The following is a 25830-nucleotide window of genomic DNA, read 5'->3' on the forward strand; positions in this document are numbered from 1 at the left end:
TACCAGAGGTATATTTTGTAATTTATGATTGGTTAGGCACGTAAGGTATTTTGATTCTTGTTGGTATTAGTTTTTCATTAAAATATGTTCTCTAAAAAAAAAAAAACTCCATGTCATTCAAAGCTCACAGTAACATGTTGAATTGGAAAGACGTTGCCACTGGACACAAATCTTGACATAATTTTACCCTCAGGGTTGAAAAAGCAAAGGGCTAATTTCAGAAAGCTGGCACAGGCACCGTTCTGCCGGCTGTTTTTGACTCACTAAATGTTTTTCCACAATCTCTTGATGGGTTGTCAGGGGTGGAAGCGTTTGTTAACTTTGCGAGTGCAGCAACATGGAAATGGCCATTTGTGGTATGTCAGAGGGATAAGGCTGTATTCTTCGGTTCTTTGGAGAAAAACATCAGTTTAGCCACAACATGCATCATGTTGAACCAGCCTGGTGAATCGCAGCTCAGCGTGAGCCCGGCAAATATTGACACGGAGGGGATATTTGGAGCCGTGCGCTACTAAAATAGCCTGCGGTCACTTTGGTTCAGTCCATATTATATTTTAGGAGGGCAAATATGGCTTAAGAAGAAAATACATTAGGAAAGAAGAAGGAAATATGAATCTACTGACTCCAATGTATCATTCATTTAGTATTAGCTTGTTCGAGTTAACATTTGCACTGAAAAGGAAACTATTTTCCCATCTCGCTCCAACCATTTATACACATATTCTGTCATTTGACCAGGTGATGTCACTGACTACTGTTGGTTTTCAGTGCTGTGATACACTCAGTCAACTCCCCAGGGTCTTGAGCTCTAGAGGAGTTGTTCATTAGTAAATATTCGAGCCCCCTCTGAGAACTGATCCACCGTTTTGTCGGACAGGAGAAGGGAAAGAAAGCAGCACTCGGACTGGTCCCACAACAGTTCAGTTTTGCCCTCTCCCTCTCAGTGAGGGAGAAGGTGCAGTAGCCTCTTAGGGCGTTCATACACACACTTCCATAAACGCATAATATACAAACTTCCTCCACACACACACATACGGTCATTCACTCAGTTGCAGACCCATGAAGTGAAGACTCCACAGCTAGTAGAGAAGGTAATTGATTGGCTCAACACTGGGGTGAAGTTGCCTTTAGATGACACCCATAATGGTCCCCTCTTAGTTTGATGAAGACAAATGTTATTAGACGGATGTCCGAGATGATTTTAATTAAACGTGTAAATGATCTTCCAGGGTGGGTAATCCTTGCAGGCTGAGGATTTGGGCAGGAAGCTGGTGTCTGGTTGAGGTCAACGTCACCCAGGAGTCACTGGTGCAGCCCTTTGCCGTCCCAACTTTTCATCAAGCACTATTAGCCCTCAATGTCGGTGTCAGTGGCAGCCGCAGGCCCGCACCACCATGTTTTTGTATTTCTTCAGTATGACGTTGGAGTTGTCGTCGAAGTAGAGTACTGAGATGGCGTGGAGCTTGGTGGGGGCGCAGCAGGGCTTTGGTACATTCTCTGGGTTCATCAGGTGTACCTGAAAATCAAAGGAAACACAAAAATTAACTGGTTAATAAAAGAATAAGAGGTAGCTTTAAAGGGGACTTAAGCAATTCTACATAACACTTTGAGTTGAGGAACTCATCAGAGGGAGATTTTTGAAAATGGTAAAAAAAAAAATCATCTTTATAGTCTGTAGTACAGGACAAGATCAGATAAGACTATTGATCCCCAGAGGGATTATTTTTGCCTTGCAGTATAATGACAGAAATGTAAATTAAAAGTAAATTATCAGTCAAAAGTTTGGACACACCTTCTCAGTCAATGGTTTAATCTTTATTCTTATATTTGTGGATTGTGGATTCATCTTAAAGACATCATATGATGGAACACAAACTGTATGTAACTATGGAGTAAACAAAGCAAAAAATGATAAATATTTTAGATAATTAACTCGATATGTGTTTGTTCATAGTTTTGATGTCTTCGGTATGAATCTACAATGTTGAAAATAATAAAAATAAAGAAAAACCATTGAATGAGAAGGTGTGTCCAAACATTTGACTGGTACTGTAAGTAAAAAATATAATAAATAAAATCAGAGGAATATAGAGTAAAAGTAAAAATATGAACTGTACAAGAGCAGTTAAATATAAAGAGGAGGTTTAGGTTTTAGAAGGTTTAGGATTAGACCAGAAAAATGTTTGAGTCAAAGCCTATAACAATTGAGCTTTAAACACAACAGAAACGGCATTAGTTAAAATTAAGGTATATCCCAGAGTTGCAGTATAAGTATTGTTACAGTATTCTTAAATCCCTTAGAAGAACTATCAAAAATCTGGCAGGGAGCGATGACTCAAACTTAAAACAATTCCTACAGTGTTTAGAATATACTGATAGTCCTGTAGGCTGCTCTTACCAGGGTCTGTACAATGGCGTGGTTGGTGGCGTTCATGTGGGCATTAAGGGGGAACGAGCACTCTCCATCACAGTAGTTGGCTGCGTAGCCTTCAGGAGCAATGATCCAGTCCTTAGAGAAACACATGACACTAAATGTTAAAAACAGCACAGTCAGAGCCAATGAAATGGATCAAATCCAGCCAATAAAACATCCTAATATATTCATGCCCAGTCTGATAGAGACGTAAGAATATGACTTCATTGGAAAGGTCACGTCTGGTTTTATAATTCCACAACACTAGTGTTCATCATTGTAAACAACGGAATATAAAGCTGGTCATGTCAATGTCACCATTTATTTGATCATTTTGTAAGAGTAGGCAGTTATTTCTAAACAGCGAGGATGCAGCATTGTCCTGTTGCAGCAGTCCACCCGAGTCCTGCTGGTAAATTCAGTGTTAATCTCGTCTTTGAGGACGTCCCTGCTTTAAAAAACTCCCGTCTGTGGAATCGCTCAGGGAAGCAATACTTCTCCCCTCCTTCCTTCCTTCCTCTCTACGTCGGACTGTTTCGCTCTGACAAATTCTCTGCATGTTTTACCTCTTTCTAACTTGTTTTTGTGTTTTTATCGAGTGCACCTTCCTGTCTGTGTTAATAATCTCTCTGTCTTTCTCTTCTCTGTCTCTCCCTCTCTTTCTGTCCAGCTCCCTTCCTGTGCCTGTGCATGTGTGTGTGTGTGTGTGTGTGTGAGAGAGAGAGAGAGAGAGAGAGAGAGAGAGAGAGAGAGAGAAAAGAGGGAGCTGGCAGTCTCCCTCTAGATGTCAGTGCTGTGTTTAACAGCTCACGGCTTGTTTGGAAGGATGTACGTAACTCTGCCCTTCTGTTTCTTCCTCTGTCTGTCTCCTTGTAAACACAGGTGACTTTTTCTCTTTTCACCACCCTTGCCTGGCAGCGCTACTTTCATATCAGCCTGACAGTCAGTGGTGTTTATAATCGAAGGTTATGGTAACCAATGTATTGAACAAAAGCCTGTCAGAATTTATACAATTTCTATATATTCAAAAGGGCAGTAAAATAAGGTGTCCTTTTAAGCAACAGTGACTGTTGATCAGTTTAAGGATTACATCATCACGATGATGTTTTGTTTAATTAATGTACTTCTCAGATTGAAATGTTCCCTCTGGAATTTAGTACTACTAAGATAAGATAAGATAAGGAACTATATGGGTCACTGTTGTGTTTATTTCCTGCATGCACACAAGGATGCCCATGCGACACGTCTGTTGATATGTAGCTCGCAGTGTCATGCTCATGCTGCTGCAGTAAAAACAGTGAGGAAGAAAACTACAAGTGAGTAAATGTGGATGTTACCAATGCAGGATTTAAAATACCTAACACTGAATGTGAACATAACTTTTGTTCGTTTATAATCAAACTCCGCAGGGCACCTTTAATATTAGGAAGTGGAGATTTGAGTAAACAACTATCAGGAGGCATATCTTAGTTGCTAACTGAAACACCAGCTGGCGAAAAAAACATTGATATGTATTGTTGGTAACAGTATAAAATAACTTGTCCCTGGAGCTTAATGAATATTACATATTGAAGAAGACATAGCTGAAACATCTGTGCATTCTGCTCCCTTTTAATCCTGCAACCTTTTTTTGTGCTTGCTGGACTTGTACGGATGTAGAGACATACTGGATGATGCAAGAAATCCACAATCATCCCTATTATTTTACATCCAATATAGTATGTTAAATGCTAAAATTGTTCTACACACAGTATAGCACCTAGTTGTCAGGAAACAGTGATTAGAATATCAAACTACAATTAAAAGAGACAGTAAGGCCAGAAATAATAATAATAATTTATTATTATTATTATTATTATTATGCTTTTTACTACGCCTTTATGTTGACAATTTAATTGTTGACATACATTCTACTTAAGGGCAAACCAGATAAATCAGATAGAACCAGTGGATTTGCATTCTTGATTTGCATGATGAGAGGTTACATCAGTTATGATATTGTTAATTCTGAGATCAGAAAAAGTGACATCCGCGCCTTTGTAGATTATGTAATCGGTTGTGCACAACCAACGCCCCAAAAGGGACGCAACAAAGCCATAACGAGAGTGGTAGTTATAACCCAGATGTAAATGTAATAAAACAGTATGCTATTATTTGCAAATCCTTTGCAACCTACATTCATCTGAATAGTATCTAATGCTCAAACTGTGAAACCTTTTTTTGTAAATAATTATATTTATTCTGAGTTTGATGCATTCGGTTTTTATATTCATTTAACACAGTGTCCTTTCATTTTGGGAATCGAGGTTGTGAAAGCAAGCATATCATCATGTATCATGTATTGAATAAGAAACTGTTTCCTACCTGCCAGCCTAGCTCTCTGAAGCTGACGTAGAGCTCATGTCTTCTGCATGCCGTCTTCTGATCGCTGCTGTTGTAATCTGCAACAAAACAGAAATCATTAGAAAAATGCATATTGCACACATACTTTATGTAGTTTTGCTAGAATCATAGTGGATGGTAAGTTTAGTTGTTCACATTCTTCTAGTTGTCCGACATGTCTCCCTTCATGACTGATGGGAAGGTCATGGTAAAATACACTGAGCTCAAACCCTTCCCTGGGATGATGATGATTCCCAATTAAACCTCATGAAAGTGACTCATGACATGCAGAAGAACAACACAATACGCCTCATGTAATGCACTGGGTGGAGACATGTGAGGGCGTAGACCAGAGCTCAGGCACAAATGCTCATTACAGCGCTCGCGCTGTGCTGTACGTGCTTCACATTCATCTGCTGTTTAATGCGTTTGAACGCGGGCCTAATTGTATTCATCAGCATTCAAATATTGCTCTGGCACGAGCTCAAGTGGTGACACAGTGACAACTGTGTTTATGGACTCTCCTGCCCTGCAGTTTGTCCTTAATTATCTCTGTTCCGTTCTGCAGCAGACGGCTGCAGACAGGTACAGGTTTGCTTTTCAGTCGAGGAGGTCATTGCTGGCATCGGTCGCCGCGCTGAAGTCAAGACGGTGACACTGACTTTCCACTGACGCTCTCACTCGCTCTCTCTCCGTCTCGCCTCATTGATTTTATTGTTGTGATTATTTTTTTTCTTTTCACAAACCTCCCAGGGAAAGACAATTAGAGAGACTAGTTATGGGTTCTCAAAAGACCCATGTGGTGCCTTAAAATCCACCCAAACACAAACTGAGCTTCATCACGGCCCCATGATGCAACACTTCAGCCTTAAGCCTGCGAGTGACTTTAATTGTAGGTGGTTTTTGTTCTGCACATTCTCACATTGCAAAGTTATTTATAAAACTGTTAACCAACTGTTTTGGCTTAAAACCATCTAGTGGTTGCCTATTTTTGTTGTTTTTTTGGGTCACTTGTCATTAGGGTTACAATACTGGTTTCTCATTCCATGTTTGGCCTCGTAGAGTAAGTGCTGAAGATATTCAGGCTCCAATAACTTTTAAAAAACAATTTACGGCTTTGAGCGTATCTCTAACTGGCTCTCTCTCTCTCTGTTATTTGCTAGATTTTCAGATTGGCTCACAAGACACTTATCCTGTCAAGCAAACATGAGTATTTGCTTCTCAAAGGCAATAAGAGAAGATCTGAAAAGCACTTAACTACAGTTGCACAATTTACAAGAAACAATTGCAATAGATATAAAGTATACAGGTGTGTGAGTGTGTGTGTCAGAAAAAAAGAGAGCGAGTAAGTCAGACTGCAGACTGGGATTTGTCACTCGATCACAGCCACACACCTCACTAACTCACCAACAGCAGCCTTGTTTAGTCAGCTGGAGTAGGAGGGACACACAGAATATACAAACACATCTCAATTATGTAAGGGTCATTGATGTTGGGTCCTTACATCTCCACGTCTATCATTCATTACCACTGGCACTTATTGTACATACACAAATACACACACTCACACCCACCAATGACCTGATGTTTATCTGTTTAACAGCCAAATCCACTTAGCCGCTCATTAAAACGAAGGGTTGTAATTTTTAAATTCACCAGCACTAGTTGCATTAAGATTTCATCATCAAATCAAATTTCATTTTGAACAGACGCACTGACCGCACTGCCCAGACTTGTGACTGTGTGTTTTAGCTGGACTTGTCTCAAGTAAGAAAAAGAGGCAGACGGACAGACAGAGAGAGGGAGGAAGGGAGGGAGAGCAAGTTGGATTTGTCACTCGGATTCATCTCAGCTTGAAGTAAATGAAGGAAAAGAGAAATGAGACAGAGAGGCCACTGCAAGAAAAGTGGGGGGAATTATAGCCTCTTCCCTTCTTCCTACCGCGTTACTTTTGGCGCCATTGCTAGGAACATCTTCGAACTCCACCTTCTGTAAAATTTCGTGAAAGCAGCTTACACACTTGTGACGCTATCATGTTGACAAAATCTGTCCACAGACAGACATATAAACACATGGCAAAGTACTCAATGCTGCTTCTGCAGCAGTTCCAGCTACAGTAGGCGTCCCGGGACCAGATACTGCCATGACGACGCACACACACAGACTCACAAGCCACCCCGTTGTGGCTGGTAACAATAGTTTCTTTTTATTGCAGCAGGACATGTATTTGTCATCTGATTAGATGGGTTAATTCTGTAGGAGCCAGGAAATGAAAGGTGAGACTGGTCACGACAGGCGGCTGCGGTGTGAGGTCAAATGGTCATCTGTAACCATCGAATACAGTCAGGTGTTTCCCCAGTTTATGGTTCCTTCCTTTCCAATAGGAAGGGCAGTTCACAGGGTGTCTGCTAATGTGGAAATGCAGAGTTTATATGTGTGTGCGTGTGTGTGTTTGCATGCAGGCACGCATGTTTGGCTCTGTGACGTGTTTGTGCAGATGATACACATGGATAGCGGGTCACATGTGCTCGTCCTGCCTCCCTGCGGACTCACTGATCTGCCAGACTCTTCAACAGCAGAGAGCGTTCGGATTTAACAGATTTACTATATGGAGACCTTCACAGATGAGGAAACAGGCTGGTCCTCCACCAGCTGCTGTAGGATTGTACTGATTTTTCCTATAATTCTGACATTTTTTTAAATCAACTTGGGGTTTTTTCTTGCATTGTAAGGCACATTTGCAGTGTGAACATTGTGTATATTTATACAGGAAACACCCAAGGACAGAGGAAAAGTGCCATTGAAAGAACTAAGCTGATTGGCTCAGTGACTTGGCTGACCTGATATGAACTTGAGGTGATGTTTATAGAAAGAGGCAATGACATATTACAGTATTATAGGGCGAAGGGTTTTCACACAGTTAATGTGTAGAGATTTATGAGTCCGTATTGGAATATTGAGCTGGGGTTTGAATAATTTTGGGCTTTTTTGCTTCCAAACATTGACATACACACTGGCTCAAACTGCACATACCTATATCAAACACACACACTCACTTAAACAGACCCCCTGCTCCTTCATTCGGGTCTGGTTTATGGTGCATGACTTTCAGCTTCGGGTCAAAGCACAGCCCAGGGTACTAGTCAGACTTCTACACCAGTAGTCATTAATATAGTTTCTAGTGAGGTTTCTAATGTTGCAGGCATGATGGCAAAAGCTGATCTTCTTTCTCTAAACTCCAGCTGCTGCAAACAGATCGCAAGTGTATTTTTCTATTTGTTAGAATAATTAAATGCAAACCAGGGTCCAACATTTTTTAATTAGTACCATCATTTTTCATGTCCAATTTCGGATGACATATTGAGATATAATCATGTTAAAGTAATTCCTGTATGTGTCAAAATCTTCTTAAACTCATATTGAGTGGAATGTGGAAATCAGCACACATTACAATAATGTCGAGCTTGGCTATGCACTTAACTGCACAAGGTATAACATCTAGCAACATATTCCATTCCCTTTCTCTCTCTCTTTCTCACACACACACACACACACACACGCCTACATGCAACTAATTTTCCTTGCACCTCTTGGCCTTCAAAGCCATCAGCATTTACAGTCTGTGGGGCTCTTTAAGAGGAATAAAGCTGATATTTACTGTGGGCTTTCATTGAGTGTAAAGGCCCAGATTTGTGGTGCCCATAAACCACATCTCCCCTTCCTGCTTGTAAAAATTTAATGCCACACAGCTACCGCTGAGCTCCGGCTCCCATGAGGCATCCATTCATTTCTTTTTCCTGTGCTTGACAGAGAGCGGGGGGGAAGGAGAACAAGAACAAACTAACTCTACATATTATGTTCATTATACTAATTTGTGAACGACTCCTTTCTACTTTCCTAATTAAAAGCCTGTGTGTTTATAAGCATACCAGTAGGTTTTAGTTTAATTGCAGATTGATTTACAAATTGAACAACAACATAATTCTGATGGTCTTATGACGAATAGTTTGATATATTTGATATTTTGGGAGATATGCGTATTCGATAGCACTCTTACGTCTAATTTGAAACTACAGCTAGCAGATGGTTAGCATAGCTTAGCATAAAAAGAAGAAATGGGGCAAACAGCTAGCCCTGCTCTGTCCTAAGCTAATAATCCACTTTACAGCACCTCTAAAGCTCATTAATTAATATATGTTTTTGATCTGATATTTAATATGTTAAATAAGTGTAAAAAATATATATTTTGTGATTTTTTTAGCTAAGCTAACAAGATACTGACTGTGCTGCACTACAAAGGCTGAGAGCAAACTAATGAAAAGCTGAGATAAAAGGATCCAAAGCTAGAATGTAATAAGAAGTTTTTACAAACTTTTTAATGTATGGTTTAATACAATTAATTAATTAAACTAATTAATTTTTAAACTAAAATTGTGAATTTTACTACAGTCACAAGGTCAGACAATAGTCACTGCTACCCTGCTAAGCTAGCTTAGTTCTTTTTTAGCAGGACTGTTTTTGCTTTATTTTCCATTACCGGATTTAGGGGCTGCCCTATTCAAATTAAGTTAAATTAAATTAAACTTCCAAGATGTTGCTCACCAAAATTGATATATTTTAAATTACATGAGTTACATGAAAAAGCTAGGGGGAAAGGTATAAGTTTAGCTTAAGTAATGGCTAGCTGTTCTGCTTTTCAGCTAGCTGAAGCAGAATGTGAATCTCTTGCTTTAGCCGTGTAGTTGACTGTTTGTTGTTTAGTTGTGTTTCATTGTGACAACCCATTTAATGGAATATAACATTTCTATGGCATAAAAAGTGTTTTATGACAAAATAAAGATGCCAAGCCATTTTGGCTTTATAGGACAACCATCTATTCTAATTCCACCTGCTTCTTGCACTGCTGCCAGCATCAAATATTCAAATATTGAATGGAAGCAGGTTTTCCTTTATGGACACTGTAATGTGAAAGGAGCCAGTGGTGCTGAGCTCTACTCCCACATTACAGCAGCTAACCTAACTGTGTTTAACCTGGAAATGTCTCTCTGTGAGTAGACAAGCACCCGATTGACCATGTGACACTAAAACTCTCCACTAAAGCCAATTCACATTGAATTCATTGAGGTGGGGCAGCGGCTGCCGGTTCCCCACCCTGTCTATTCAATAGCAGGGGAAACACTGCTCCTTACTGAGCATAAGCACTGTAGCTCTTTAACACTGAGACCTTCGACGCACTGTACTGGGCTGATATTAACCCCTCACTACACACCTACCATTCATTAAGCCCTTAAACCCCTTTCACCAGCACCCATGTAAGGAGGAAAAGGCTATAAGTTATATTTATCACATGTTGTTCCAAAAATACAAGAATTAAATGGTGCCAATTCAGACTTTATATCCAGGGTGTTTGGTGAAAGAAGTGTGTGCATGTGTGTGTGACATTTGACTTTAAAAAGTAATTTCAACCCCAGCAGACCACAATCTCTCAAACCACCTCACTGTAATTCTATAGTTTGCTCCAGCAATTTCTCAAATCATGAGCGAGAAAAGATTGCAGCTTTTACAGTATCAATTTCATGAAGTCCCAAAGTGTTGGTGGTGACAGAAAACTTGGGGTTATATAGGCACAATGTTTAAGATAAAATCTGGCTCCTTAACCTGGAAGAAGGAAGGAGAGAGTCCCGATGGTCTCATTCCTTCCTGAAAGGAGAGAGGCCAAGAGCAGCGACATGAAAGGAGAATGTCACTGTTGTCCCTGACGTTTCTCCTCTCTTTTCCCTCCCACCAACCACTACTACTGAAGTTTATCTTTCTTCCTGTCTTTCATCACAGAGCTTATTAAACCCTGCGAGGGAGCTCCACCATGTCTAATTACTCCAATGGTAAACAAAAGGAGGTCGGCGGGGAGGGAGCGTGGAGAATGAGGAGGTGGAGGGAGGAGAGGAAAGACAGATGAAAAAACACTGCTGGCCAAGTGCCGTGTTATTATAATTCTTTAAGCGATACTGTTAGCGTGGTCAGTCTTTTAGCTGTGCAGCTAATGACTGGCTAGGCCTAATTACAGGCCGCCTGTGCTGTGCCGGGACGTGATATTCCTTCCCCGGATGGTTGTTAACTTCCCCCACAGCCAAAGCCCAACCCGACTCCCATTACCTCCTAGGCCTTCTTCGCCCACAAAACCCCAAATTACCTTTAAAGGTGTTGTATTGTTCTTTTGGCAAGGTACACAGCAGCATTTTCCACTGTGGACACATCAGGCACACCCAGAGGGGGCGGAAGCATCATGCTGAGAAAACTATTCATGCATCCAACGCATAACTCTCAATTTAAGAAAAAATGTAAACAGATATGCTCAATAAATAAAAAAACCAAGAAATTAGTCTGCCTGATCTGAAAACTATCTGCTTATGTGACCGAAATATGAAAAACAAAGATGATTTATTACACATTGAATCACACTATTATCTCAAAACTAATGCTGCAGAAATTTATTTGGCTGAATTTGTGCTATTTTGTCATCTGGAAGACATTTAATATCACATGTCATTTTAAATCCACCTAAAATTGTGAAAATGAGGAAATAACAAGGCCCATGGCCTCACAGGGAGTACAGTTGGGAAAATAAAGTTTCATAGTTAAAAGGTTGTTTTATATCCTGAGGAGACTGAGGAAGGCATTTTAGTAATTTATGACAAAGAAAAGCAGTGCAGACAAATGTATAAAATCCAAATGAAAATGACAAAAATAGGTAAGGTGCTTAAAATGAGGATAACATGTTGCCAAACTGATACAAAAGATCCAGTAAAATCAGCAGTTGTTAGGCACACAGGTCAGTAATGTGCGATCTGTGCAGAGGATGGAAACTATTTTTAGAAAACACACACAGAAAAGTAACTCATGCTGGAAAAAGTTGTTTTAAAGGGCTCGTTGTGGAAGTTAGTGCACACTAGAGCAATTAAAAACAAACACATTGCTGCCTTTCCGGCCTTAGATCTCATGTTTTTGCAGGAAAAAAAAGTATCAGGGTGAATTATCGGTGAAATACTCCTTTTAGTTGGAGCTGTGGTGGCCTGAACTGATGTACTGTAGCTCTGTGCCAAACAGAAACTGGGGGACAACGTCCACATTTTGTTTCTCCCCATGAGCACTCCACAAGACGGATGCTCTCCCCATCCATCCTGTCCTCCTCCCTGTCTCTGGAGTGAGTGATGCGGTATTGAAACCATATGCCCTCCTGAATTCCTCGCGGATCCTCCCCATCCCGTCCAATCCCAGCAGTCCTCTGCTGGCCACGGACACTCGGCTGTCGCGAGGGGGGCCTCCCCGCTTCCTGTGTAGGATCTAAATATTTACACTCCCCGTCGTCCCGAGTGGCGAGGCGGAGAGGTCTTGATGTTTTGGGTTATGTAAAGTCCAATCCTCCAGGATGCATATTTAACAGTTTGTCCTTGTTAGAGCAGATTTAAGAGGAGATTCACTTCAGAGAAAGTTTTCTCACCCTGATCTAATCTGGGACACAAAAGCAGCCTACAGCAAACCTACCTTTGTCACAATTTGCTGAACTATTTCTTTAATAATTAATTTAATAATATGACAAAAAATGTTCCTTTACGTATATACTGTAAGAGAGCAGAGATGACAGTCGTTACTGAAAACCACATTGTGAGCACATGGTGTGCACCTTAGCCCCCTGATTCACTAGTGTACCCCAGTATCAGTATCATCCACAAGACATCTTGACTTAAAGTCTTAAGACATGTCGAGCCAAAGACAGCTGGGTAGAAGAAGAATACAGGTCTGGAGCCAAAAGTGAACATGTGGTACACTCTAAACTGTCCTGTAGCATAACAAATGATGAGTCTTTGTTCTCTGTTATGTCAGCCAAAGCTTTCATCTAATGCAATTACTGAGAAAAAGCCCTGCAGGAATTTCACTTACAACCTGTTGTGTTAACAGCAGCACACAGCGACCTACTGAGAAAGTGAAGGAGATGCACTGAACAAACAGGAAATAGAGCCAAAAAAATCTCGGCAAGCGTTTTTCAGGAGTAGCAGTGAGAACAAACACAACTTGTCCCACAAATACTTCTGTATACCAAGCAGATGGTGGAGCCATTAAACGGGGCAGCAGAAGAAGCAAAGCAAAGGTAAATCGCTTCCCAGGTAGACGGCCAAGTGGGGCCGTTTGCAGCTGTGTCTCTAAGCTGAGTTTTGGCACGAGGAAGAACCAAATGTGAGCTGGCTCCGGCCCAGATTTAGCCAGGCTTTTAGGGTGCAGACCTGAGCCGTTTTGGGCTGAGAATAAGGTCCAGTTAGCGGCTTATTTTGGGCGAGTCTCAGCCCCTGGAATCAGCTCAAGTGTACTTGGGCTGATTCTTGCACGTCATTTATCACAAGACTCACATGAGACCAGCAAGCAGGTGTGCCTGGTTCAGGCTGCTGCTGGGCCAAACAGTTGGGCTACCTGGAGCTCAGCAGATACACAAGCCTATGAGATATTTAAATAGAGCAATACTATTATGTGCCTTTTAGACTATGATACAACATTGTTATATTCAGTTTGACATTTCTTTTCATTTGTGGAATGAATTTTACCTGAGATTTAGGCTGACCAACGGTAGAATGATGATGTAAGTTAAAGGTATGTATTATATATTATATACGTATTTGTTGAGTTGTGTGCTTACATTATGATACGTTAGAGAGTAACTGTAAATCATACAATGTTACAGATGTTTTTCTGCCACACAGCAGCATTTTTTCAACACAGTAATCCAGATGAGACATAATTTAATGATATAGACTAGTCAGAACTAAACATCAAGAGGCAGCATTTGCACCACAAATCTGGAACAAACTCCCAGAAAACTGCAGATCTGGTGCAACTCTCAACTCTTTTAAATCAAGACTGAAGACTTTTATGTTTGCCACTGCCTTTCTGTAATACTGCACTGTAACTTCTTGATATTTCATATTTTTTCAATTTTGTCACCTCACTTTTAATTTTATTTTATCTGCTCGTTTTCAGTCTTAAAATTTTATATTTTAATGTAATTTTATATATGTCTCTTTCTAATGTTTTTAATGTTTTATGTAAATCAATTTGAATTGCCCTGTTGTTGAGAGGTGCTATATAAATAAACTTGCCTTGCCTTGCCTTGCCTTGCCTTGCCTTGCCTTGCCTTGCCTTGCCGGTAGCAGCAAGCTATCCAACTGTTTCAGTCACCTTACCTTAAACACACTTTAACCACACTTTATTTGCCTTAACCATATCTTTTATCACCAAAAATTCATAGAGGTTGTTGTCTGCTGCATACATGTTATTATTCTGATACACAGCAGAGTCAAAGCTTTGAGCCTTGAAGGATTAATATTAACATAATGCTTCATCTGTCAAATTAGCCAGGGATCAGACCGATATTAAGAGCAGGCTCACTGAGCGCTAGCTTTATGTACTGCACCGGTCGCACAATGAAGCCTCACAGGAGCAGCTTAGCTCTAAGCGCTGTAAAGTCTGGCCAGAATTACACAGCAGGTGAAAGGTGGGCAGATTAGGGTTTGATTTAATTTGAAAAGCTTGCAGAGTTCATAACATCAGGCTTATACCTGTTCATTACATCATACTGCTGAGTAGGAAGAGAAGCAGGCAGGACTAATGAGGAGGTTCAGAGGATGAGGTCACCTGTCAAGATGGATTCACCGCCTGAGTCTTAAATCACTGAATATTCACAAGCCCGCTATTTTGTGTCTCTGCCATTTCGCTGTGTTGTCCAAAAATCTCAAGCAAGAACTCAAATTATTCTACAGTGTAACACACTCCAACTTTTGCTGTTTTTAGTCTTATGAGCCAAACTCTCCATTCAACTCTCTAGCTCACAGGTGCCACAGAAATCCCCTTCATAAATAAAACATTATATATATTTATATTGCTCTGAAAAACATGATCTCTGCTCAATATGCAGGTTTCAGGATACACTTCACTACCCTTCATCCAAACAGAGAAACTACAGTAAAAACAGATTTAGTATATCATCCCTGGGCAAGGATTTTCATCTGATGGGGGCTGATTAGAGAGAAATCCGGATGAAGTCAGCTCTAATTTATCAAGCATCTCAAAGAGAAATACTTCAAACACATGCTGCACATCCACTGATCTCAACAGGTTAGACATTGGTTATGGTGCAGTGAGGTTGAGCTGAGGTCAGTTTTGTGTCTCATTGTGTTCACGGTCATATTGTTTGATGAGGTGAGTTAAGGTTCAGTGTTTGTGTAGCAGACCTCAGACTGACCTGCAGGGCCGAGCCCTCTGGATCCCTCCTGTGGCTGCGTGGATCGGTTGCGGTTCTGCTGACGACGTTTTCCGCCGGTGGAGCGGGCAGTGCGGATATGCACTTCGCTGACTTTGAAGAATGCCACCATGAACGGCTGCTTCTCCAGCGCGCCGTCACGTCCTACGAGCCCCACCTCCTTGGAGCTGATGCTCTGCCCTGTTTGAGAAGACGCGGAGCTTAAAAACTACACAAGGAAAGTGCTGATTTCATTGTTTTGTGCTGTTTTGATTTGCACAAGTTGATCTAATTACATTGCGTTGTAACTCATGATAATTTTGTTGAGCACAGGACGTGACTTAAACTACTAACAAGAGTTCCAGCGCATTGTGTTTTAAACCTCTTACCACTGCTGGTCTCCACGCTGACCTGCAGGCCCAGATTGTGCACCGGGCTCATCACCCACAGGTTGCTGGTGGCGGTGATGTCAAACTCCAGCCAGCCCTCCTCAGCTGCCCACAGCCTGCGAGACTCCAGCAGGAAGAGGTCTGCCTCTCTGGGAAAACATTGAAGTTGACAAAAGAAAAAATAGCGTAGAATTAGAATAGGTAATCGAATAAAAAAGATGATGTAGGTAAGAAATAAGCCAATGTTATCAAGCCTATCACCTTATCAATAATGCTTAGTTTTAAATCACATGATCACTGTACTGTTCACATTACACATATTTCTGCTTTATAATGAAGTCTTGAGGTCATTGAGGATTTCACACTACAGGATTTTTCATCATGAGGAATCCCTGAATAATATGTCGGTTTCCAAAACTACATTTTGTCATGAAAACATATGCGAGAAGTGAAACTGGAAATGGTGTTATACCATAAAAGACAGGATTTTTTGCTCAAACAATTACCAACTTTCTTTGTAATCTAGTAGCTGTTTATCTGGTTATCCAAAATACCATTTAATGTTCAGAGCAGCCAAGCAAGTTAGTACCCATGTTGGCTTTTGCTGACTTCGGGGCTTTTAAGAGCTTTTTTCCAGTTTCAACAAAAAGTGGTTAAGCTAGACTTTTTAAAATAAAAGATGGAGCCAGCCATCATGTTGTGTCAGTGTCACTGTAGTTGTTGATATTTAGTGAGCTGGTTACAGTAAAAAACAGTTTTTCCAAAAGATATGAGAGCAGTCCACAAACACAGAGAGAGGTACTATCTCTTTAAGAAACCAGCGAAACACAGGAGCTGTTGGTTTGTATCAAGGTAACAGTATCATAACAAAGTGACAGAAAGATGGATAGCCGCACTTAACAGAAAACGCTGGGATACACTGTATTGTGCTCCACTGTAGGTTTGACCATACAGTCTACCTCTCTGAGGGACAGGAAAAAAGGAAGGTATTAAATCCTTGGTATCAGGCTACAGGTATGTTTATATCATTTTCAATATTTTGTGTGAATGAAATCAGGCTACAAGGTGGAATTATGTGTCACACGGGGGAAGAAAAGAGACCCACGTAGTACAACTGTGGATAAATTAATGAAAAGAGAGCACAGGAGCTGTAAAGAAAAGACAGAGTGTGAGTGATAAGAGGGCCTGTCCTCCCACTGTCCCATTACAGTAGTAATAACACAGCGTCGGGTCTGTTGGACCCTCCTCCTGGGCAGACATCAAAGCCTCGCAATCATCCAGGTGTTCGGAGAATGCCCCTGCAGTCATGCATCAGCAGCCCCTCTTTATTGGTCATTAATGAGAGTGTTTCTGACAGTTTCCGTATGAGCCTCTATTCCCCTTTTTCCCTACACACACACACTACACCCCACTGCTCAGTTCACACGTTTGTCACAGCGTGGGCCAGTGTATCCATGTTTCCGCCTCATCGTCACAGCCACAGTTCGGCCGACGAAGGCCAGCAGGGGGTCTATCAGAGATCCGCCTGCAGGGCCAAGGCTACCGAGAGCCTACTGTAAAACTTCTTATTGACTGACTGCTTAAATGAACTGGAATAATAAGGTCAAAGGTGACACTTGTGTTTTTTTACTACAATAAATCTCCTTTATAAGTCTTGTCAGTGAATGTTGTTAAAAATGTAACGCAAGGTGGGAGAGTGCAGCTCACAGCTGGCCGGGTTATTTCATGTGCTTTCATCTTTTAAACTGCTGAAAAGGCATATTTGTAAGATTGTAAAAGCAATATGTAAGACAGACATCTGGATGGAGGGATGCAGAGGTTTGAGGAACAAGAAGGAGATCATAACTTTGGATCTGCATTTAGCAACATTTTAATAACCAGAATAAAGTTAAAAAAAAGAGAGAGAATGAAATCATCTGGTTAGGTATTATAGCTGGTGAGGTGTCCTGCAATGGGTTCGTCAGTAAAAACGGCCTTTGCTGCAACCTGCCCTTTCTCAATGCGATGTCAGGCCTGCCACATTTCTGGCATTGTAATCCCTCACATTCCTCGCCCGCTGTTAGCGAAACCGCCCCAATCAAATGAAAAGTACAAAGGGTGTCGGGCTAATTAAGCGCTCTATCATTACGGCTTAGAGTCAAAACAGGAGTCAGGTTTATTACGGGAAGGAGGGGCACGGGAAAGTTAATAGGCTCCCCGCTGATTGGGCGATTACAAAGGTACAGTTGTGCAAAAGGCAGAAAATTGGGAAAAACAACAACAACAATGACATAACTGCATAAAGCATCAAACCTCTGAAATTACATTCAGCACTGAGGAGAACGAAAGAATGTAAAAACAACAGTTAGAACCTCTACTGCAAACATTATTATACCATCATGAGTATTTTTTTAGTTTCTTTTAATCATTTAAAATGAACTTATATCATTTAAACAACCTTTTTAACCAAGAATGTGTTTTAGGTATGCTGACAAATGGCAAAATTGTGCAAAACCAGAAAAAGTACATTCAAATTTCTTATGAAATGCAACAAGTTTCTGCAGATGAAAGGTGTATGTAGGTATGCTGCTCTAGAGGGTTAAAGTTGTTCAGACATTACTGATAATGTCAGTGGATGCATGTTGCACCGTGAATTCACTCCTACAAAGCACAAACACAGCACGAGCAAATGTCCTCCACCTGATAGCACGCCGTCCAGGCTGTAATTTTCTTCAAGGTAAAAAACCTGTCCTGCAATAATACAGAAATTGGAGATATTTGGGCCCTTTAATCTCCCAATATCTCCAAAAATAAAAGGCTTTACCTCCAGGCTGGGGAGCACAAACCACCCATTGTAGGGATAAAGGAATGCAGCAAATAAGTAGCTCTTGATACCCATAGAAACCTTTTGACGGACAGGAAAATATACTTTGCCAACATCTATAGCTACTTTTTAAATCGACGGACGTCAGAGTGGATCAGCTTCAGCCTAGGACTGTGGTCTGAGAACATTTGGTGTTAGAGACCCCGCCTTAAGGTGTTTAGTTTCTATATAAGATTCAATGCAAAATAATATATTAATTAAGTGTAATAGCTCTCTGTACCAAGCTTCAAAGGAGAAAGCTTTAATGTAACTGAGAAACAAAATATACCGGGTGATATAAGATGTTAACCTAAATATGTATATCAGGAATTCTCTTCATGTTGGAGCTGGTTCTTGCTGGGCGGGCTTGATAAAACACAAATATCATTCAGAAATCTTACTGGATGTTTATATGCCCCTGCAGACGTAATGTAAATGTTTGGCATGTATTAGCTGCTCTCATTTAGGGGACGGGAGGATTTTGAAGCTGTGCTATTTCTGTAGGACGTGGTTTTGCTTGATTTTACAATATAAACATGGCAAGGGCCCAGAGTGTGCGTAACACACAGGGAGAATGATGGAGAGATAGGGAGAAACACGCAGGTAGAGGCAGCTTTTTCTTTACTTTTTTCCAGGAAAAGTCAACTGAGCATGCTTGCTGTTTTCAGTAACACTCTCTCGTGTTGACCCCAAACCTAATGCATACACATGTTGCTGTTCAAACCCGCAGAACTACACTTTAGAATTTACTTGGAACAGATAATATTCATGTTTTTAGGTTTTTAGGTACTGTATCAAAAGTGTATGACAAAGTGTGTGTGTGTGTGTGTGTGTGTGTCTGTGTGTCTGTGTGTTTGCAGTGAGGACATTTTTGTGAAGTGAGGACATTTTAGCCGGTCCTCACTTCTTTAAAGTCTTGTTTGAGAGTTCAGACTTTGTTTTAGGGTTAAGGTTACGATTAGGTTTATGTTAGGGTTAGGGTTGGGCATTTAGCTGTGATGGTGAAGGTTAGGTTAAGGGTTAGGGTAAGGGGCTAGGGAATTCACTATTCCAATGAGAGCCCTCACAAAGACAGAAGTACAAGGATGTGTGTGTGTGTGTGTGTGTGTGTGTGTGTGTGTGTGTGTGTGTTACCTTTCAGGGTGCTCCTTGACCACCTGGTAGACTTTAAGTAGGAAGGTGTCGTTGCGGAAGGCGCGGCTCACGCACTCCTTGTAGAGGCGAAACTCTGCTGCGGTGACGGCCTCGCCCTCTGGGATTTGTGAGAGGTTGAACTTAAACTCCTTGTGGTGACGCCGCTGCGGAGAGAGCTCCCTGTCGTACTCCACTGTGGGATGGAAACACACAAACACACATAAGATTATAACATCATGCACAAAGAGAAAGAGACATGAAAGATAATGCAGAGAGACAAGCGAAGTAAACATCATGCTACACACGTTTTCTGCAGAAGAGATTATGATTTGACTAGATTTGTTTTTATTTTCCCCTCAGCATTGCCTGTTTTGACCTTTAATGTCTTTTCAGTGGCTGGTCTCACATTTATCATGCATTTTCTACAAATAGGATCAAATTGCATATTTACAAACAGGCTTTCAGCGTAAATATACAGTAGTGAGCGATAAGCGGATATCCTCCTCACAGACACTGTGCTGAGGTAGACCATAGAAGCCTTTAAAACGGTCACATGTGATTTATTCTTTAGGTCTAATAGGTTTCGTGGCTTCCAGTTTCCCTAAATAAACCCCTGTTATCATCAGTCCGAAGCAAAAGCCCATGGTTTTTTTTCGGCGGCAGCAAACTTAAGAGACGTTCTGCAACCACTTCTGACGGCGTGAAATGACAAAAACCAACAAATGTGCTCCCTCCTATGCTTTTAAGTGCAATATGCGCCATAATGATAATGTGCTCTCCGGGGATTTGGTTCTTGTCTCAGCTGGAGGTTTTCCTCCCACAGCAGAGAGCATACAGTCAGTTTGTCGACGGACACACAGAGTGAGAAGAGGGAAATGAATAAAAAGGGGCATGTCGAGTGCAATTAGAAGGTCGTGTACAGAAATATCCCTGCAGACATAAACAGTAAATGCTAAGCCTCAAACATGTGCTGTATTCTGCAAAACAACCAAAAAAACTGGTAACATAATTGCTTTAGTACACAAAACACGCATCAGCACACCATTCTTACTCAATCACACTCTGACTAATCTAAATACTTTGTCCTATGCTACACACTACACACACTAAAATATCCTCCCCTTTTGATTTCCACCCAGTGCAGCGAGGACCAAAAGACTGTGGTTTCACTACCACAGACTGGAAGTGCAGAACCACTGGGAACCAGAGCTGGATGACTTAGACTTATACAGCAGCAGAGGACACTGACATTTCAGTGCTTGGCTTTCCTCAGCGCTTCATTAACAAAACTTTATTTGCCAGTTGCATGATTTTTGTTGTATGATTCAGTTGAGCACACAAAATCTATTTTTTGACCAATGATCAATTTCCAACTTCAATATTGATTTATAAAAGTGGGGTCCTGCAGAAATAGTTTGGGAAACCACTGGTCTAGTACATTTATGAAGAAAGTTGATAAAGATGGATCACATGACAGCTCTTCGGAAGTGAAGTCAAAATATCTTGATTGCCCCCTGGTGGCTGGCTGCAGCATAGGTCATAAACCCCGTCTCCTACGTTTTAGCCGATGGGCTAAACAAAAAAATCAAGTAGACATCAAACAATTTTTTCCCAAAGAATGTTTGTCATTTCAACTGGTTCTTACCACACTGATCTATGCTGTTCATTTTTCTGATAAGTTTGGTTTTAATTAGTTATTTGATGCTATATAAAGGGGATGCTACTTTATTGCAAATATTACATTTTATTTTGAAATTTCATTTGGATACATTTATAGTCCAAGGCTTTGGTAAGAAGAATTTGGTTTTGTACCAGAGCCAGGCTTGTTAAAGCTTTCTGGTAATTTTATGATGTGGGGACCCACCCAAAATGGACCAATGACACATTTTGTTCCCAGAGTCATACCCGAAGAGAAAATTGTGTTGATGTGAGAACACTGGAACCAATCAAACTCTCCCAAAAGTGCCAGCCCCACCTTGTACCCACACCCAGGAAGGTCAAAGCTCCCCTCATCCCCAGACATTTCCAAGTTACATAAATGCTGAACCTAAGTAAGAAACTGAACAGAATAGGCAGGGAGGAAGGGAAGGCGTGCCTTTCTAGCGTCATTGCAATTCTGAGGAAAATCAGTCCAATCCTGAAGCATATTGCTCCGACTTGGTCAAAACAAATTACAATAATTGAAGCCTCTCAGTTTACGTCTGAGCCAGCCGTGCCTCGTACTTCAAACACTTTCCATCCAAGCAAAGGAAACCACCTATAGAGAATGAGATGTTATTCACATCAGCGCCACTGTGACTTCTATCAGATGTGACACTAACCATTTCATCATCATACTCCACAAGCTGCCCACCCACACCACACACACACACACACACACACACACACACACAGATGTCGCAGTAACTGTGTGTGATAACGGCTCTGGTCTTGTGTTGAAGGGTAGATAGATCAGCTAAGCTTGTGTGTCTGTGTGTGGAGGCTTAGAGGAGAGGTCATGGTACTCTAAATGACTTTACAACACTCTCTTTAACAGCCCTGGGATTAAAGACCAGCAGCTTGAAATTGTATATTCCCTGTTTAAGAATCTACTGACTTTCTGGCACAAAAACTCTTTGATAAACTGACTGTAGGTGGTGAGAAGGTCAGGAGGAGTTCCACATGCATCAAATATTTATTACATCTGCTGCAATGCACAATTCACTGTGTGCTGAATCTACAAATATCAGGAACCTGACTGGCAATCGAAGCATCATAAATCTCTTCCAGATCTGTTATTTGTTAGGGAGGATCCAATCCATCTGAACCCATTGGCTCAGTCTGATGACGATTTAGCCTCTTGGGTCTATGGCCAATAGTTCTTGGGTTCAGGTGTAGCAAGCGGATATCCTAATAATGGATATCCAGGCCAAACTCCCTCTTCTTCTTTTATGGGAAAAATTGGCAACTTGAGACGCGAGAATGGAGTTAGAGTTGAAGGACCAGATTGTTTCTCTGGGTATGGACGCAGATAAATAAATAAAAAAGCAAATAAAAAGCTGTGGTCAGACGATATCCAGGTTCTGAGATTGTATTTCGCAATAGTAGCAGTAGTAGTACTAGCCCAGAATAACCCCACATGACAATATTAGGACGGACCTATAGATGGTCACATTTCCACAGTCTCATGAGAGTCTGGGGGGAAGTTACACAAAGTTGAAGCAATTTTTAAAAAATAAAAGATTCTGAACTTTTGAGAAGAAATTCGAGGTGGGAGACCCAAAAGACGCCACTCCCCTCCACTCCTGTCTAGCAAGTAAGCAACTCCAGTGAAGCAGCACAAGTTTGTTAACAGCCTTATTTCCTGTATTTCCTGCAAAAATGCCGCAAAAGTGAAACAGATTCTGGCAAGAGAGCAAACTGTTTTCGGGGAGGTGAAAAATGTATCAACTGATTCCATTAGGCTTTAATGAAATTCACAGACATGTTTCTTTTTAACATTTATTTTCCCCACATCTGAACAAAATCTCCAGGCACTCCTGAGCTCATTCAACAACTCACCAGCCTGTGCGAGTTCAAATCAATCTTCAAAGTGGTTTTTACTAGCATCCACATGAAGACAAACAATTAAAACTATGAAATATGAAGACAGTCACAGGCCTACATTATCGTACACTGTATCACTGCAGTCCTCAGTGAGGCGGCCTGGGAGCCATATCGTTAGCCGCTGAGTAGCATTCCAGCTGCTTCTCCACCTTCTCAGCTTGAAATTCGATTGAAATCCACTGAGGTTTCACATCTAAAATCAAAGAGAAGTCTTCACACGACGCGTACAGGGAGCGTAACCCCTGCGCTAATCTACCATGACGTGAGCTTTGAGACAGGAACACACAGAAGGGAAAAGGGATTTAGATTTGGATGATTCAGGGAGGAATTCATTCAGAGTGATTCTAAAGATGGAGAAAGAGTGATTATATTAGTGATTTGGTGCAAACAGTCCTTAATGGAAAGTGCAGTGTTTACGTGTCGAGTGTGAATACTAATCTGTGGGTGTGCTTTATGGATTTATTTTATTACTCCACTACCATCTTTGGTCACCAATTCATAGGAAAATACCCCCAAACAGAAATAACACAGTTGTTGTTTCTCTTTCATTCTCACTTGAACACACACAGAAGCAGCCATGGTCGACCAGAAAACATGACAGTAGTGGGGATTTTTCCGATGATTCACCTAAACACAGCAGGTGATTCAATCCTTTATGAGAAACAGGAAGAAAAGGGAAAGGAGAGGAGAGGAGAGGAGAGGAGAGGAGAGGAGAGGAGAGGAGAGTTATACAGAAAAAGTGAGAGAAAAATGTGGAGAGACAATTTGTGAAAAATGAAAGAAATCAAGACAAACAAGAAGAGGAAAAAATAAAAAAAACAACAGGTTAATCAATAAAGCAGAAAATAAAGTATCATGTGAATAATGAATATAGTTGGCTAACCTAATTGGAAACAGTAATACAGAAAAAAAAGAGGGTAAATTTCATGTCAATAAAAAGCTTATGTCCATTAAAATAACACATGAGAAGAAAATGACCGTGGAAGAAGAGGAGAAGATGACAAGACCAGACGAAGAAAGACAAAATCAGTTGTCACAGACAGGAAGATAGAGAGAAACCGAAGGGACCGAAGCGGAGGAATAAAGGCAAAGAGACAGAGAGATGGAGACAGTTAGTGACAGAAAGAGAGTGAGATGGACGACTTGCAGATTCACTTGGGACGCCTCGCTTCTCGTTTCCACCTGCGCAACATCTGGCGCTGCTGTCCTGTCCCTGCTGCTATGACAATTGCCCCCCCCCACACACACACACACACACACAAGGACCCTGGGATTCCTTTCCTATCAAATGTATTCATATGGTCCTTATTGTATATTCACAGCCTGAGATACTTGGTATTTTATTTCTGGGCGACATTTCAGCTCATCTCCATATGCAGATGAATGAATGTAGGTACAATTTATTGTTAAAAAGCTTAACAGTCGTCAGATAAGAGTCAATTGGTTTAAAGATTGCATGTCGACAAATCCGTTCTGCCTCATTTGCTCTCCACACAGACTCCAGAGTCTTCCTTGCATTCAACCAAACCCTGCTTAAACGTGATTGGTCAATATTACTGTGACTAGAAATTGACCACTCACGCTGTCTACAGATTCTGAATTCATATATAAATATCTGTGTACAGACAATATTAATATGTGTCCTTAATCATGGTATAAAAATACCCCACAACTGCTTTATAACCTTGTTTCGTTTCATGAAATTCAGTACTCAATATTTGTTATATTCCGACCCTATCATGTTTTTAATATGATAAGGTAATATGTCATTATATACTATACATCAATATATCATTTTATAGTAACGGTGTAAAAATTCTACAGCCTATGCATGTGAATGAATGTAAACCCAACAATATTTGAGGAAAAAAAAAAATCTCAATCCTTTACGAAGCCGCTTGAGAAGAAGAACTTCAGTGTGACAGGTTAGCTTTTTATGAACTGGGATGCATACCCCTTTAAGAAGCTAAGAAGGAAAAAGGTGCTGAAAGAAAGACAAGTGAGTGAAAGTTTGAGCCAGAAGGCTGTCTGTACAGGCAGAGGCGGGTGGCTGAGATGGAAGAAAAGACGAAAATGAATCGGACAGAGAGTTTGTGAAGATGCAATCACCAGTTTGGTAGGTATGATGGAAAAGTACCAGAACAATCGTGAATACGCAATAGCTGCGACCACATACGTGCATGCACCCACGCGTTCATGCATTCAGACACATACGCCCACAAACACTTGACCTCTGTGCCAAATTTCAGGCTCCTCGGGCAAAAGCTGTGGCCACCAAAGGGTGGGGAAATTTTTGTGGAGCGACCAACCGACCGACCTACAGAGTGAGCTATAGAGCTGCTGGTCACAGCTAAAAGGGAGAGAGCAGAGAGTAGGACGAAGTCTATAAGTAGAAGACGGAAGGAAGACAGACACATTTAAAGGATAAACAGGAAATAAACTAGAGAAGTAGTTTAGAGGAGGAGAATAGCAGTGCTCTTCAATGTGGAGCAGAAAGAGGCAGGAGAGGCCCCGGGGTGGTTGACAGGCCGACTTGTCTGTGGTCAGTGGTCAGTGAGTTTGCTCGCACTCCTAATGCCGTGCAGCCAATCCCTCAGAGGGACAGCTGGCGAACAGCCGCCTGCATCGAATCCCTCCTGCTTTCTCTCACACGTCCCACAACCACAGAGCAAAACAACCAACAACCACCTTCTCTCACCAAAATACTTTTTCGCCCTTCATCAACACTCAGTCGGTAAAATTAACTAAAGGGAAAGTTATGGAAGGCAATTATGTCGTCAGGGCATTAATGGACACTTTC

The 25830-nt window shown here is 41.1% G+C and overlaps 1 protein-coding gene across 1 annotated transcript in view; it reads right to left on the reverse strand.

Moving 5' to 3' along the window:
* Positions 1–530: 530 nt before the first annotated feature.
* The window catches only part of bmp6 (bone morphogenetic protein 6), a 47306-nt gene continuing 22006 nt past the window's right edge, over positions 531–25830 (reverse strand). The window contains exons 2-7 of the mRNA XM_059326535.1: positions 19446–19638; positions 15470–15618; positions 15084–15281; positions 4778–4854; positions 2399–2509; positions 531–1516 (exon numbers count right to left, since the gene is read on the reverse strand). Coding sequence (XP_059182518.1) covers positions 1367–1516; positions 2399–2509; positions 4778–4854; positions 15084–15281; positions 15470–15618; positions 19446–19638 — 878 coding nt within the window. The 3' untranslated portion in view covers positions 531–1366. The remainder of the gene's footprint in view (positions 1517–2398; positions 2510–4777; positions 4855–15083; positions 15282–15469; positions 15619–19445; positions 19639–25830) is intronic.

Source organism: Centropristis striata, chromosome 23, assembly GCF_030273125.1.
Source record: "Centropristis striata isolate RG_2023a ecotype Rhode Island chromosome 23, C.striata_1.0, whole genome shotgun sequence".
NCBI lineage: Eukaryota > Metazoa > Chordata > Actinopteri > Perciformes > Serranidae > Centropristis > Centropristis striata.